This window comes from Marmota marmota, unplaced genomic scaffold, assembly GCF_001458135.2.
Source record: "Marmota marmota marmota unplaced genomic scaffold, marMar, whole genome shotgun sequence".
Taxonomy (NCBI): domain Eukaryota; kingdom Metazoa; phylum Chordata; class Mammalia; order Rodentia; family Sciuridae; genus Marmota; species Marmota marmota.
The window spans coordinates 9,868,409-9,884,874 of record NW_026000241.1 but is presented as its reverse complement, the minus strand read 5'-3'; the positions used below and the strand labels follow the sequence as shown (position 1 = coordinate 9,884,874).

Here is a 16,466-nt window from a genome sequence, read left to right as displayed (position 1 = left end):
TTTGATATCAAGCTCCTTGATCCATTTTGAATTAACTTTTGTGCATGGCGAGAGAAAGGGATTGAGTTTCATTTTGTTGCATATGGATTTCCAGTTTTCCCAGCACCATTTGTTGAAGATGCTATCCTTCCTCCATTGCATGCTTTTAGCCCCTTTATCAAATATAAGATAGCTGTAGTTTTGTGGATTGGTTTCTGTGTCCTCTATTCTGTACCATTGGTCCACCCGCCTGTTTTGGTACCAGTACCATGCTGTTTTTGTTACTATTGCTCTGTAGTATAGTTTGAAGTCTGGTATCGCTATACCGCCTGATTCACACTTCCTGCTTAGCATTGTTTTTGCTATTCTGGGTCTTTTATTTTTCCATATGAATTTCATGATTGCTTTCTCTATTTCTACAAGAAATGCCGTTGGGATTTTGATTGGCATTGCATTAAACCTATAGAGAACTTTGGGTAATATTGCCATTTTGATGATGTTAGTTCTGCCTATCCATGAACAGAGTATATTTTTCCATCTTCTAAGATCTTCTTCTATTTCTCTCTTTAGGGTTCTGTAGTTTTCATTGTATAAGTCTTTCACCTCTTTTGTTAGGTTGATTCCCAAGTATTTTATTTTTTTTGAAGATATTGTGAATGGAGTGGTTGTCCTCATTTCCATTTCAGAGGGTTTGTCGCTGATATACAGGAATGCCTTTGATTTATGCATGTTGATTTTATATCCTGCCACTTTGCTGAATTCATTTATTAGCTCTAATAGTTTCTTTGTAGAGCCTTTTGGGTCTGCTAGGTATAGAATCATGTCATCTGCAAATTTCTTTTATTTTTTTTCCCCAGTCTTTTTCTCTCTGTTGTTCAGATTCGGTAAATTTTATTGATCTGTCTTGGAGTCCACTGATTCTTTCCTTCATCCCTTCCGTTCTGCAGGTGAGACCATCTGTGTTTGTCAGCTTCCCATTCACAAATACCTGAGATAAGCAACTTAAATAGAGAAAAGGTTTATTTTGGCTCTGGGAACAAGTCTTCAACATGTGGGTCTGTGGGGGACATTTCCAGACCCAAACTATAATATTATGCTCTGGCCCCCAAAGGTTCATGTTTGTCTCACAGTGCAGAAAAATACATTCAGCCCATCCCCAGGAGTTACCAAAGCCTCAACTCTCAGCGCTGCTTAAAAGTACAAATCCAAAGTTTCCTATGAGATTCAAGGCAAACTCCTAGCTGTAAGCCCCTGTGAGAAATTAAAAACATAACTTACATACTTCCAAGATATAATGGCACAAGATAAACATTCCTATTCCAAAAGAGAGGATTAAGGGAATAGAAAGGAAGAATCAGACCAAGGCAGATATGAAAAACAGCAGGGCAAACCCTAAACTCTATAACTCCTTAGCCAACACCTGGGGCACACTGTGGCAGGATGTGGGTTTCCAGGGGCTTGGGCAGCCCATCCCTATGGCTCTGCTGGTTGCAGCCCACATGGTCTCTCTCTTGGGCAGGTTTTGATGCTGCCTTCAGCTTCCCTCAGCAAGCAGTCCCATTCCTAGCATCTCTTCCTTCCTGGGGTCTCTATTGCAGCTTAAGCTTCACTCCTAACATTCTACACATCACCCTGTTGGGAGCTGCTTGCAGGGATGCTCATGGCTGCCACAGACTGCCTGGCCTCCCAGGCTTTCCTCTGAAATCTTGGTGGAAGCCTCTTGCATTCTGCATGCCTGCAAAACCAGCATCACATGGCTGACACTGGGGTCAGCCACCGTTGCCAAATGTACCTGGTCCCACTCAAACCACAGCTGTAGCAGCCTCTCTATGCTTGGGTAGCTGAAGAAGGGAAGAAGTATCCCCAGGTGCTTTGGGGCATATGGGGCATCCCCAGGGATCCCTTCTCAAATGACTATGACCTTGAAAGTCTTTGAAACAAATTTGGTTTTCCACCTTTGAACCTGCAGTGGGTGTGGTCTTGCTGATCCCTGAGATGATCCTTTGAATATGTAATCCTCGTGCCCCTCCCCCTTGCCTGTTCTTTCTTTTCTTTTTTTGCACTCACCCGTGTTTCTAGAGTATTGGCTTCATTAGCTATAATTCTGGGACTTATGGGGCATTAAAAAAAAAAATCTATGGAATTCAACACTCTCATTCCCTGGATTCTAAGGTCCGTAACCATTCTTCCTTCTCTACCTTTTAGGATGTTATGTTTATTCATACTTAGTGTATATGTATGTGTATACACACACACACAGATACATACGCACTATACATGTGTGTATTTGTGCACACACGCCCACAAGCATGTGTAGATACTAAGCATAGCTAATAACTCTGGAAGAATATAGCCCAGAGTTTTGGGTTGTATTTGGTAGCAAGAACAGTGAAAAATACAGCTACTCCATCTTCCCAGAAGCAGAAGAAGGTATGTACAGTTCTAAAAATCCGCCCCCTACCACCTCCTGGGAGATTCTGATCTAGGCTTCCCCATTCCTGGCTTGACCCTTAAAAATCACTGGGCTAGCAAAATGATTTTCTAAGTTTTTGGTTTTATTTTTTGGTCTATGTCTCATGAAATCTTTAAGCCATAGCCAGTTTCTACTGCTCATTGCTTAATGGAGCTTGCAGACAGCTGAACAGCTCCTTTTGGGTTCTGCTGTCACTGTTTGCTTCCATGGGATTGATGGATTGGTATTTCCTCTTCCTCTGAATCCATGTCCATATCTAACAAGTAGCCCGCATATTACTCGGGAAACTTAGAGGACAGGCCTCATGAAAACATTTTTCAGATGATTCTGTCCTATCGATGCTGAAATTTTTAAGGATGTTGCAGATTACAACTAATGCTCTTATCCTTCTAGAAAAATGGAGCAATTGTAAAGAGTTCATGTTGCTTGGGCAGCTGAAATACTGGCATCTGCCCAACTAGACCGATAATAAATTACAACTCAAACCAATTAATCTCATCTGTAGCTTAATGGAAGGGTGTTTTGTTCCCAAATGTCTAGTTAGAAAAGCTGTCTGTATTGTTAAGCTTCCTTGATGAGATTCTTGTCAGCTGGCAAAGAACAATTACCAAGAAATTCAACAAATTGCTGCTTGTCTGACTATGGATATTCCATAGAATCTCATGTAGTGTGCGTGGGATCACTTTCAGGTCACCATAAAAATGATCATATTCAAAATATTGATCAAAAAAATACCAGAAAAAAAGGGTTCTCTGATCAAGCCACTTTCAGTAAGAAAGACAGTATCTTTAAACTACAAAGATCATGATTGCCCTGCCATTAACACGTGCTCTAAATTGGCCTCAAGAACCTGTGGAACACGAACCTTTCAAATTACGTAAGAATTTTGCTTGTAGCCCTAGATTTGAGAAGCAAGACCTTTAAGAATAAAATGCAGACTCTATAAAAGCACAGTGTCTAGCACTTGTCATTTGCACTTTTCTTTAAACGCTCATTTTCAGTCTAAAGTTGGTCCTGAGTAGAGGAACATAATGGCATAAAAATGAGCTGCTCGACAAATGTTAGGTTCAAGATTAATTAACTACCCTGATCTTAACACTTGTTCCCTCGGTTCTGCAAAGAGGGGAACATGGAAGGTAAGAGAGGCCAGAGGCAGAACCTTGGCAAAAATGGAACCTGAAAAAAGAGAAAAAGGAGAAGAGGCCAGACAGTGAGGCTGAGAGCGCCTGGCCGTGGGACACGCAGGGATTCATAGTTCAGAAAGGAGGAGTGGGTGGCCAGGTGTTCTAGGCTGGGGACCCTGGCTGTAAATGACAAGGGAAGATACAAATGAGATAGAATGCCACAGAACCTGGAGAGGTAGGAGGGTCCAGGGCCCAGAGTGCTGGTGGGGGTGCAGGTGTGCAATAGATTGTCTCTCTTTTCCCTCAGAAAGAAATGGGAAGGAATGGGATGCGGGGAGGATCAAAATGCTGAGGGACTTTGCTGGTGAGTGGTGAGACTGCAAAGGCCTACTGTGGGTGGCTGATCTGCTCAGTAATGGAGGAAGCTCATCTTCATGTGCCTAGCCCATGTGCCTAGTTGAAATTCAGTTAGTCTGTGGAAGGACTCTGAGCGAATGAACATGCAAAGCCTTGAGTTGGGTAGAAAATCTCTTTCAGTCTCTGCATCACCATTTTCTGGGCAGCAGATCCTTGGTGGTGTTCTCTCATTGGTGTCCTAAGTGGGGGAGGACATAAAATGCTACACCAGTATGACACCAAGGCATTGAGACCTGCTCTAACTGCACCCTCCTTCTGAAAGGCCATCGTTTTTGGTGGTGTGGAAATTGTTAACGGAGATAAATGTGGTTCTCTCATTTTCCTTTGGAGTTTTGAAGGTTTTTGTTTTGTTTTGTTGTTTTGTTTGCAGAACTAGAGATTGAAGCCAGGGGGACTCTACCACTGAGCCACATCCCTAGCCCTTTATATTTTGCATTTTGAGATAGGGTCTTTTTATGTTGCTGAGGCTGGCCTTGAACTTGTGGTCCTCCTGCCTCGGTCTCTTGAGCTACTGGGATTATAAGCCTGCACCACGGTGCTGGGCTCAAGTTTTAGATATTCTGCACCCAGGTTTCCTCAAGCACTGTGTCTGAGTGTGAATTGAGATGGCATTTCTTATGTGAACCTATATTTGACAGTCTTCAGTGTTCTAAGAACAATGGCACTCTTGTTTAGAAAGCCTATTATAGTTAAGAAGTATAAATCCTGAAATCCTGTCTCTAGGATTTCATTTTATTTTTTAAAATATGGTGACTCTTGCTCACCTAAATTAACCTTAATTAATTAATTATTATTATTATTATTTTCTTTTGCTTTAGTGAACATCTGTTATGCACCTATAGGGGCTGCCAGTGTTGGAAAGGCGGGCCAACCCTCTTCAGATCCCTTGATCCTTACAGCATTCATAGTATCTTGGTTTTCAAATGAGGAAAGAGAGGCCCAGAGAGACAAGTCATTTTCTGGAATAGCGGGTGAGTCCCTGGCAGAGCCAGTGTGCAGGCCCAGCCCTTCACCTGCCCTTTGGAGCTGACAGCCTGTTTGAGAAGGTGAATGAAATTTGGAGGCTTAAACGACACAGCCAAATGGTCTGTTTTAGGTCCCAAATGAGGAAAGGATAGTTGGCATTTAAAACCCAGCTCAGCTGGGCAGGAACCTGGAGTACCAGGTCTCCTGTCATTTTTTTGTACCCTGGGCAGCAAACTGATTCTGCCCCACATATTCTCTTATCCTTCCCAAGATTTTGTCTAGTTATTGGTCCCTCTTACTAATGTATCAGTATATTGATTCAAGCTAAATTGTAACTTAAATTTAGTAGCTTAAAATAATAAGCATTTATTATGTCCCAGTCTCTGCAGACTGTGAATGCAGCGAGGCCTACCCAGGGCCTCCAGTACAGGCCCCTCACAGGGCTGCTGTCAAGGCTGAGGCTGAGGCTGAGGGCTTGTGGGAAAGCTTGGCTTGGGTGGATCTGCCTCCAGGCTTGTTGCATGGTTTTCAGCAGCTGACTGAGAGCTGGCTCCTTGCTGGCCTGTTGGCTAGAGGCCTCTCTTAGTTCCTTGCCACATAATCATCTCCCTAGGGCAGCTCATGACAGCTAACTTTCTTCAGAACAAGAGAAAAAGAGAAAGGCCCAGATAGAAACCTCAGGAGGGGCTCATTCAGATTGGAAGCCAGGGCTGTGGGAGCTGTCTTCTCTCACTCTCTAGGTCCGTCTTATGCCTGAGGATCATTTAGGAGCATATGAGGGAGGAACTAACCATCTTCTCACTTCCTCTTCTCTGGAAGCCCCAGGCCAGGCTTCTCTTTCAGGAAGAGAAATGAGCTGTCAGAAGGTGCAGCCTTTTAAACAGCTAGTCACTGAGTACAGGTAGTTGCCTAGTAAAATTTGTGTATCTGTTGCCATGAAGGTGGGCTTAAAGTGGGTTTTCTTATTTATATACTTGGTTTTCTTATTATATCCATTTTCTGAAAACAGGGTAGGACCTAAGAGAATCTGAGTTGGGATGGGGCTGAATCACACAGGGAGGGTGTGGATCAAGGGCAGGCTCATAGAGAGACCCTTAACACAAGTCCCAGAACCCTGGTGGAAATGCCACAGGGATTGAACAGTGCCCTTAGCTCCTGTTGAGCTGGACTCTGCTTTCAGAATCCCTCCTCTTCAGAATTGAAGAACCGGGGACGGGATAAAAGCCAAGCTCATCACCACATGTCTCCTTTTGATCTGTTGCAATAGAGAACAAATGACAAAAATGCACATTACCAAAGATCACTTTTTAAGAAAAGTCTGTGAGTATCTTTCTCCTGTTTCCAAGATTCATTGTTTTGATGGCAGGAGGCTCACAGGGAGGAGACGGGGAGGCAGTCTTATCACTGGGAACAGTGATGCATGGTGGCTGCTCAGCTTTCTAACTGTGCTTATTTTCCAGTGTACAGGGCCACCAAATGACTGGCTTGATAAACATGTTGTGTCAGGTTTTTGTTTGTTCTTTTAGATCCCTGATAGATGAATCTAACTATTGTGAGGTGGCGATACCTTCCTAATGCATGATGGCCTTGAGTGGTTTGGGCTGTTCTGTGATCTGGGACCAATCACTATCGAAGATACAAATGGACCAGGAAACAAGGACCCAACTAAATCTTGCAAGAGCATAAGAGGGTGGGGGCGGAAGTGATCTTGTACCCTCCCTGCAGTGGGTCACCATCAGAGCTGCCTGGGAGCAGCCTGGGCCACGTGCTTTGGTCTTTGCTCATAAACACCATCTTTTTTTTACTGAGGAAGCCAGTGCCTGGTAAGGGGTATTAAGCTGTTTTTCTCCCTCTTGCCTGGCCCCAGGAGCCTCACGGGTACATCAACCCTCCCTTAGGTGGTGTGGGGCCGCACCAGCTTCACCCTGTCATAACACGTTCTGACTCATGTCAAGAGGATGGCACCCCTTGGTCCCTCCCACGTGCCCAGCCTGTGCTTTACATCCGTTATTGCATTCTATACCACCTCTGTTTTCTAGACCGTGTGGCATGGCCACCAAGCTAGTGATAATGCAAGGACTTGAACCCAAGTCACATGACTCCAGAGTGGATGTCTTTCCCCAGGATCATGTTCTTCCAGATACTTCCAGGTTGAAGAGATCCCATCTGGGTACTCAGACAGTGGCCTGGAGGGATTCCTCCTCACAGAGCAAGTGTTGTTTTCATCAGCCTACTTTCATGAAAGTAGGCTCTGTGGCTGAGCCTTCCTGGACTTTGTCATTGTCACATCACTGTGCCACAGGAACTACTGGCCAGGCTGGCTTAGTTATTAAATTATGGGAACAGTGATGCATGGTGGCTGCTCAGCTTTCTAACTGTGCTTATTTTCCAGTGCACAGGGCCACCAAATGACTGGCTTGATAAACATGGTACATTGGGTTTTTTCTTTGTTCTCTTCAATCTCTGATAGATGACCTAAATATTTGGGCCACTGAGGTGTGGGCAGCCAGGTGTCTGTTCAAAGAGCATGCATTGAGCCTCTCATGTTCTGAGAGAGCTCACTTTCTGTGTTGGGCTCTGTATTTGCCTATAAATATGCAAAATATTTTTAATGCTAAAACCAGATATTGTAGGATGTAAAATTGCAGTGTGGAGGAATCATTTTAGTTGAGATCCCAGATGCGTAAATTGAGTCTCTTGGCAGCTAGATTGCACTTTCTAGAGCTCAGGAGGATATAAAGTTGACACCTTGATAGAAATCTATGTGGAGTGTGGCTGAATCGCAATCGCTTTTAGAGCCATAGGTTTGAATTACCTGACTTTTCGTATTAAAAACAATGGTACCTTTACATAGATGTGGGCTTATTTGAAAGCAGGAAAAAGGAAAGTTCAGGAATGGAAAGAGGTTTTGGAACACAGTGAACAGCCCTGGTCTTTTTTTGTAGCCTCACCAAGAAGTCTTACCAAGTTGGTGCCATCTCACAGCTTGTAGACAGAGGTGGGCAATAGAGAGCCCCCGCCCCAGACACAGAACTCCCCCTTGGGGATGCAGGCAGGGTTGGGTTTGAACATATGGGTATGGTGCCAGATTTTTTTTTTTTTTAATTTCTAGTTATAGATGAACACAATAATCTTTATTTTCTTTACTTATTTTTATATGGTGCTGAGGATCAAGCCCAGTGCCTCACATGTGCAAAGCAAGCGTTCTGCCACTGAGCCACAACCCCAGTCCGGTGCTGGATTTTTATGGATGATCTTTTTCTTCTTTTTTTTTTCTGGTTAAATGGATGATCTTTAAACAGTTCAACAACTGTTTCATGGGAGGGATAAACTGTCGTATCAAGAGAAACCATATGCCTCTCTCACTTCAAAATAGAAAATTTATTACATGAATCTATTATGTGAAATTTTCCAAGTCAGACCACTACTTGGAGGCATATTAAATGATTTAAAATCTAGATGGTAAAATCAGTCGCTCATTCTCAGCGAACAGCATTATGCATGCATAATAGAGCTTCAGAATTGTATCCATCTGCGTCTCCAGCCCTGACTGTCTGTCTCTGCTTGGAGTGTGTCTCGGAGGAGGGCTGGTGGTGGCATCATGCAGCATTTCCGTGTGCATTACAAGTCGTGCTCAAAGAAATAGGACCACATCTAATGGAGAGGCGTACTAAGTTAACTGACTCCATATTTCCACTTTGCCCAATGACACTTTATCCTTTGATCACTTTTTTATGAAATGCCCATCAGAGAGTTGCCTAGTTAATTCTCCTTTAATCTGCCTGTGGTTTCAGAATCAAATGGAAATAGTTTAAACCCTTAGATCAAGATTTCTCCTATTTCTCCTCTCTCTATTAACATTTACAGCTGGTTAATTTTTTTGTTCTGGAAATTGTCTTGTGCATTACAGATTTTTTATAGCATCTCTGGTTTCTACCCACTACATGATGGATAGCACATGTGTGTACACACACACACACACACACACACACACACAGAGTTGTGACAAAGAAATGTTCCCTGGGAAGGACTGTGAACATCTCTGTGGGCACTAAACCCCCCAGTAGACTCTTGTCTATGGAACTGGGTTTGAATAAGTAGTTCCTAGTGAAAATATGAAGAGGGTCTCAATTTCTAGCCAGTTGGGTAAAATAAAAGCTTTTAAGCAATTTAATTCAGAAGGATGTCTTCAAGATAAAGTGTTAAAAGTCTAGAAATAACTTTTTGTTTTGTTTTAATGAGCATTTCAGGGAAAGTTCCAGAAGGGCTGTATAACTCAGAAACTGTGTCTCTGAGCAGTGTCTATCCCTGACCATGTCCCCAGCCTTCCTAATTAGACAACAGCCTGATTCATATAATGTAATACCTGGAAAATAATGAATCTACAGGAGCCACCAGCCCCAGTTACATGTAGAAACACAAAATTTGTTTTGAAATAAGGACTATGTAAAAGTGGGCAAATATTCCTCTTGAATTTTGTGATTGTTTTCCAAATGAGCTTATATTCATGGCCCCCAATGTATGTTTATGCTGACAAAACTGTAATACCTCTTTTCCTACAATATAATTCACCTTTTAATTGCATGGGTGGGGTGGGCAAGGGATGTACAAAAGACTTGAAGTTGTTTGTCACCATTGAACATGACTTAGGAAAGGGAGGAGGCGTGTCCACAACATCTCTCCTTCATGAACAAATGACTGTGTCCCATACTTTATGAAGAGGAAATACTATAGGCTGATAGCTATTTTTGGAATTTAATTGTTTTCAAAACTGAATAGCAAGGGTGAAGCATACATTGCAGGGGAATGCTTACAAAGGCCTTTACATGTTGTTTTTTTCCCACATTGACAGGAAATAACTACATGTTCACCAGAGTACTACAAGTGGACTCAGTACCTATTTATTAAACTCTATGAAGCTGGTCTGGCTTATCAAAAGGAGGTAAGTTAAAGTTAGCTGCAGCTGGAAAAATTTGCAATTGTTCTCCTTGTCCTTGAGATACATCATTTTTATGTAAGAAAAGAATAAACCTTGTTTGCACAGTAGCAGTGAAAATGGATACTACTTCAAGTTCATGGGATCAATTGCAGCAGACCCAGAAAGTAACTACTGCCTGGCCAGTTTAGTGCCTCCAACACCGGGTCTGGGTGTCTTTCACTCTTGACTTCCTAACACATGACACAGTGTCTGATACTTGTGATGAGATCAAAGAGACAGAGTATAGGAGGAAATGCAGGCTTCTTAGCTCTGTTTCCTCTCCCAGCTGTGTGACCAGTTGAGTAACAGAATCTTCAGGAAACATGGTTTCCCATCTGTTCAATGGGAGTGCTAGCATCTTTCTTTAGGGTTCTTGGGAAAATTAGAGGTACTCTTTATTTTATTTGCAGTGCTGGGATAGAACCCAGGGCCTCATGCATGCTGAGCAAGTGCTCTAACTCTGAGCTATATCCCTAGCCCTAGAGGCACTCTTTACTGAACAACTGCCAGGCTGCAGGTATAGCTGAGTGGTAAAGCACATGCTTAGCATGCATGAGGCCCTAGGTTCAATTGCCAGCACCACCCACTAGACAGAAATCCCAGTACCTACACGGAAATGGACATGTATGTTATGGCAGGGAGCTCAATAAGTAGATAAAGCTTGGAATGGTGGGAAACAAGACAAGAGTATCATAGAGGCTTGGAACTGCACTGTCATGTGATTTATAGCCACTAGCTGCATGTGGTTGTTAAATTTAAATTTGAAGTAACTAAAATTAAATAATGTTAAAAAGCCAAGTTTTTAGACACACTAGCCAAATTCCAAGTGCTCAATGCCCTCATTGCTGGTTGGTAGTGTTGGGCAGTACAGATGTAGAACATTCCCATCCTCACAGACCATTCCATCAGACAGCACTGGTCTAGAAGGTTGAGAAGTAACAAGTAGGAAATCCACTCTGCCTTTATGCTTGGCACATTCTCCTTTGATCAGGGGGATTTGATGGCACCGAATCATGATTTCTTTCTGTGAGTCCCACTGCATTGCTTGTCTTACGGTGAATAATATGTACATAATTATTATGTGCCAAGATTTTACATTTAATTTTTTGAGAGTGAAAGGAATAGGATTTTTTTAAGTGAGAAGAAAAGAAACTGTGTGCTTACCTGGTGAGGGGGACCTGATAGCAGGTTTTCCCAGATTTTAAAATTTTTGGAATTGATATGGAGATAGACACAGAATTTCAAAATAAAACAAAAATGTCCTAAACCTTGACAATATAAAAATAATAACAGAAATCTAAGGGAAAGGAGAGGGGTTAGAAATAGGAAAGACAGTAGAATGAATCAGACACATAACTTTCCTGGTTGTATATTCATATATTCATATACAACACATAACTGGTTGTATATTCATATATGAATATACAACCAGTGTAACTCCACATCATGTACAGCCACAAAATGGGAATTTATATTCCATGTATGTAGGATTGTCAAAATACACTCTACAGTCATGTATATCTAAAAAGAACAGAAAAAAATATATTAAAATAAATAAATAAAACTTTCAAACTCCTTTAAAAAAAAAATAACAAAAATCAAGAGGTAAAATGGGGAGAGAGAAGTAGAAGAAAGAATGATGACAGGAAAGACTAAACAATTCTATGAAGAGTGTGAACAGTTGTGTGTGACATCAATAAGATTATCTAGTGTTTCCTATCCTTAGTTGTCTGGGTGCCGATTATTATTTTATATGCATGGAATATGAAATGATGTGACATATTAATATAATAGCATCAACATTTCTCACAGGGAGCCCTATATGTACATTTAATATTCCTGTACGAGACAGTTTATTTTTGTGTCTATTATATATATAAGTTGAATTTTGAATTTATTGCATATTTATTATAATTTCCCTTTTCAGGACACTTGCTTCTCTCTGTCTCTACACTCAGGGTTTGTGCTTGCTACCTCAATTCTACAGCCTTCAAACCCAAATAGTAAACTGAACCTCATCACTGTTGGATTAGATCCAAAGCCAGCCTCATTCAGCATCTTAGGAGCTGAGAAACTTTTCTAAAGATGTAAGAGGTTTTGGGAGGATCCCATTATGCATGCACAGCCTTCTGGCTGGCTCCAGAATATCTTTCTTGTTTTCCAAATCAGTGTGACTGACGCTCCTTCCACCTACCCCAATAGGGGTGCCCTGGGGAACATAACAGTTGCATTCTGCTCACCTGGGTAATGAAGGACAGTCTCCCCATCCCAAGAGCCTTCACTTTATCACATCTGCATGTAGGTAATGTGTTTATAGGTTCCAGGGATTAGGACATGGACATCCTTGAGAGGTTGTTATTCTGCTCACCACAGCACTTTCTCCATATTTCGTAGAGTTGTTTTTGAGGACTAAACAAGTGAATGCTCATGAAGAACCCAGAATGGTGCCTGGAACAGACTAGGTACTCAGGAAATGCCCCACCTGAGCATACCGTTGGAGTTATGGTATGGAGTGCTTATGGTGTTTAAATTGGAAAAACAGGAAACAAACCAACCAACCTAAGGTTACCTGGCTAATTCTGAGGCAGCCTATTTATGGACAGATATTAGGAAAAAATAATTTAGATTATTTTATTTTTATTTTTTTTAATTTAAACTATTTATTTATTCTGATTTGTTATACATGATGGCAGAATAAAATTCCATTTTTTTTAAATGATGTTTTTGTTATCAGTTGCTGATTTAAATTGTTTTTGGAGCATTGATTTTCTTTTTTTTTTTTTTTTAGTCATAGATGAACACAAACACAGTATCTTTATTTTATTTATTTATTTTTTGTATGTGGTGCCAAGGATCGAACCCAGTGCTTCATACATGCGAGGCAAGTGCTCTACCACTGAGCCACAGCCCTGGCCCCTGGAGTGCTGATTTTTTAAAATTTATTTTTAAATTTTAATTTGTTATATATGACAGCAGAATGCATTACAATTCATACTACACATATAGAGCACAATGTTTCATATCTCTGGTTGTACACAAAGTACAGTCACATCATTTGTGTCTTCGTACATGTACTTAGGTAATGATGTCCATCTCATTCCACTGTCTTTCCTGCCCCCACTCCCCCTCCCTTCCCTTTTTTCCCTTCCCCTCCCTCCCCTTTGCTGAATCTAGAGTTCATCTAATCCTCCCATGCCACCCTTAACCCCATTATGAATTAGCATCCTTAAATCAGAGAACACATTCGATATTTGACTTTTTGGGATTGGCTAACTTCACTTAACATTATATTCTCCAACTCCATCCATTTATCTGCAAATGCCATGATTTTATTCTCTTTTAATGCTGAGTAATATTCCATTGTGTATATATACCACATTTTCTTTATCCATTTATCTAGGTTGGTTCCACAGTTTAGCTATTGTGAGTTGTGCTGCTATAAATGGAGCACTGATTTTTAAGTCACCATTGAAGTATCATGATCTTAAGGGAAAAAATAATAAACAGAATGTAAAAAATGTACCTTTGGTGCATTGTTCAAAGATCAGTCCTGATTCAAGATATTTTTATCAGGTAGATCCCCTTTTATTGGATAACTATCTTCAAATTGACTTTAAAACATAAAACATTGGGCTGGGGTTGTGGCTCAGTGGTAGAGTGCTTGCCTAGCATGTGTGAGGCACTGGGTTTGATTCTAAGCCCCACATATAAATAAATGAATAAGATAAAAGTCATCAACATCTTAAAAAAAAGTATTAAAGAAAAAAAACATAAAACATTTCCATGAGCATTCTCAGTTTGTGGTTTATTCCTAACTATAAACTTTTGAAATTAATTTTAGAAAGTTAATGGATTTTAGAAGGTACCTGATATACTTTATATATATATATATAAAGCATATTCAACCAAAAGTAAATCAAATATTAGTACTTTTCCTTTAACAACATTGTCATAACTTTTTGTTTTTTAATAAAAGATAGCTTCAGCCTTTAAATTTGCTTCTCACATGGCTGTGTAAATAGCATTTAGGGTAGGGATTAGGTCAGCGTTACTGAATGTACTGGGAGGCAGTAAGTATTTTGTTCCAAATCGGTATTGTCCATGGAATACTCAGTTCCACTGCAAAAGGAATCTACTCTTGTTCTCACAAAACAAAAACATTTTCAGTAATAAATATGAATGTAAAGACCTTACTTGACGCAACATTAATTGCACCTCTGGTTTAAAAAAAAAAAAAAAAAAAAGGTTTTATTCTGTGGACAAAGAAGGATGCTTGCATGTTATATGTGGACATCCTAGGAGATTGTAGAGAATCCCTTGATGGGAGTTTGTGTTTGACTGTCTCTGTGTTTTCAGTGGCAGCTGGCTAGTGCTAATTCACCCCCCTAAGCTAGGTCTGCAGCATGGCTCCAGCTTCAGGAAGTGCCCTGAAAGATCACTTTGCAAACACATCCTCTTCCACTGTACACCTGTGGCTTAGGGAGGTGGCAATAGTAACAGATGAATGGTAACCTTGGGGACCTCTCCTGAATTCAGGCCCATTTTGGATGGAATGGAGCAGGATGGATTTTGAGAGCAAGGTCCTTGAATGAGATCAACATGATGTTACTTAGTGAAGCATGCTTTTATCAAGAGGAAGCAAGTTGATCTAAATCTGTTTGCTAAAATATATGCTTTACCAGACTTCTGGAACCTGAAACTGTTTGACAGTAGATTCAGAAAAGGTCTCAGGTAGGGAAAAAGCAGAGTTTGAGGAAAAAGAAGCAAGGAGAGCAGTGGTGAGTAGCCAAGGGCCTGGGAGTGATGTGTTCATTGCCAGGGACCAAAGCATGCTGATGTTTATGTGTGCTGGGAGGCATTGGCGCCTTGTGCAAAGGCTTAGGCCAGGGAGGCCAGGACCCTCAGCAAGATGAGAGACAGCAAGGGTTGGAACAGGAGATCTGACAGTGGCCACAGGCACCACAGTTACTATATAGTGAAATAAGGATGATACTGCCCAGATAGTTCCCAAGGGAGTCCAAGGAGTCCCCAGCAGCAGAGGACAGAGGGAAGAAACAAAAGTGATGGGACCGAGCTGGCACATGCCTGTAATCTCAGCAATTTAGGAAGCTGAGGCAGGAAGATTACAAGTTCAAGGCCAACCTGAGCAACTTAGCAAAGCCCTGTCTCAATATAAAAGAAAAAGGGCTGGGGGTGGGGGGTGACTCAGTGGTTGAGCACTTGCCTAGCATGTGCAAGGCCCCTAGGTTCCATCCTGAAGACCACAAAAGAAGTTTTTAAATAATGGATGTGGGATATCACTGCAAATTTGAACTCTTGTGAACATGGCTTCTTCACATTTGCAATGGTGTGCATTTCTGAAATGCTTTCAAAAAGCTTCTGCTAACATATTAATCTAGTGTTCAGTCCTTGATTAACTGGGAAATTTTCTTATTTGGAATGACTCATTCTGTGACATTGCTTGGTAACTGTTAAGAGGGAGGCAGTGGGTAAACCTACTCAGAGTTCAGTGTGCTTTCTTTTTGGTTTTGTTTTGTTTTCTTAATTTTTTTTTCAGTATGCTTTCAGATGTTTTAATGACGTCCATCTTCATGAAGATTGATTTCAAAATGCAGATATAAAACAGTATTTTACAAATAAGACTAGTTATCAACCACGGAATATAGAATTGGCTCCAGTAGGTGACAGACAACTTAGATGTCAACCAGGGAAACATGTCATTAGTAAAATTGTATACAAATTAGATCCTATTTGCCAAAACTGTATTTGCTTAAAAATCAGGGTGTCCATCACAGTAAATATTCAAAACTGAAACTCTAGGCAAAGGGAAGTCCTGACTTCAAAGGAAGCCGAAGGGTGGAAACAGTCGGAGGAGAGGAGACCTGGGGGAAGGGATATGGAAGATGACTTCTGGGCTTCTCAGGCTGCACCCACTGTGCTTCCTGGACCCTGGGGGCCCTGGATTTTGACCAGCCCTACTGCCAGTCTCAGCCTGCCTCTGCGGCTTCGGTTGAGGTGGACCGAAGCCTGTGGCTTCCTGTAGCCTCCAGCCTCTGCATCTTTCATCTGAGACTGTTTCCTATGGCATTTTGCCTCCTCCCTGGAGTCTTTTATTGGGGAAAAAACATTGCTTTTGTGTCATGCTTTGATTTGTCTTTCATCAACACCCAGGGTTTATCATAACGTGTAAACCTCTTAGGAGCCCCTCTTCCTCCTTGCGCTTAGTTACCTACAGCCTTAGAGATGCCAGCCTGTGTGGGAAATGTCCATAAGAAAATAAAGTCCTATTTGTTTTTGCAAATCTGCTAGTACCAAGCATTTGCTTCTCCTGAATCCTCTGAGGTTTGCAGAGAGCAGGAGGTGGAGGTAAATAGTGCTTTCCCCCCTCTTTTATATATTATACAATTTTAGCTGTGTGTGGGTTTGGTATTTTTTGTGTGTTTGAGTGGAGGTTTGTTCCTTGTATAACTTAAGTTAATACTTGCCCCTCCCAATGCTTTTTGCTTTTTTTTTTTTTTTTTTTTTTTTT

General features: G+C 41.3%; 1 protein-coding gene across 4 annotated transcripts in view; it reads left to right on the top strand.

Annotated features, from left to right (window-relative positions):
* Nucleotides 1-16,466, top strand: part of Lars2 (leucyl-tRNA synthetase 2, mitochondrial) — a 139,063-nt gene that overhangs the window by 46,962 nt on the left and 75,635 nt on the right. For all 4 annotated transcript variants that reach the window (XM_015489384.2, XM_048795482.1, XM_048795483.1 and 1 more), the window contains exon 6: nucleotides 9,812-9,901. In XM_015489384.2, the coding sequence (XP_015344870.1) occupies nucleotides 9,812-9,901 (90 nt within the window). The remainder of the gene's footprint in view (nucleotides 1-9,811; nucleotides 9,902-16,466) is intronic.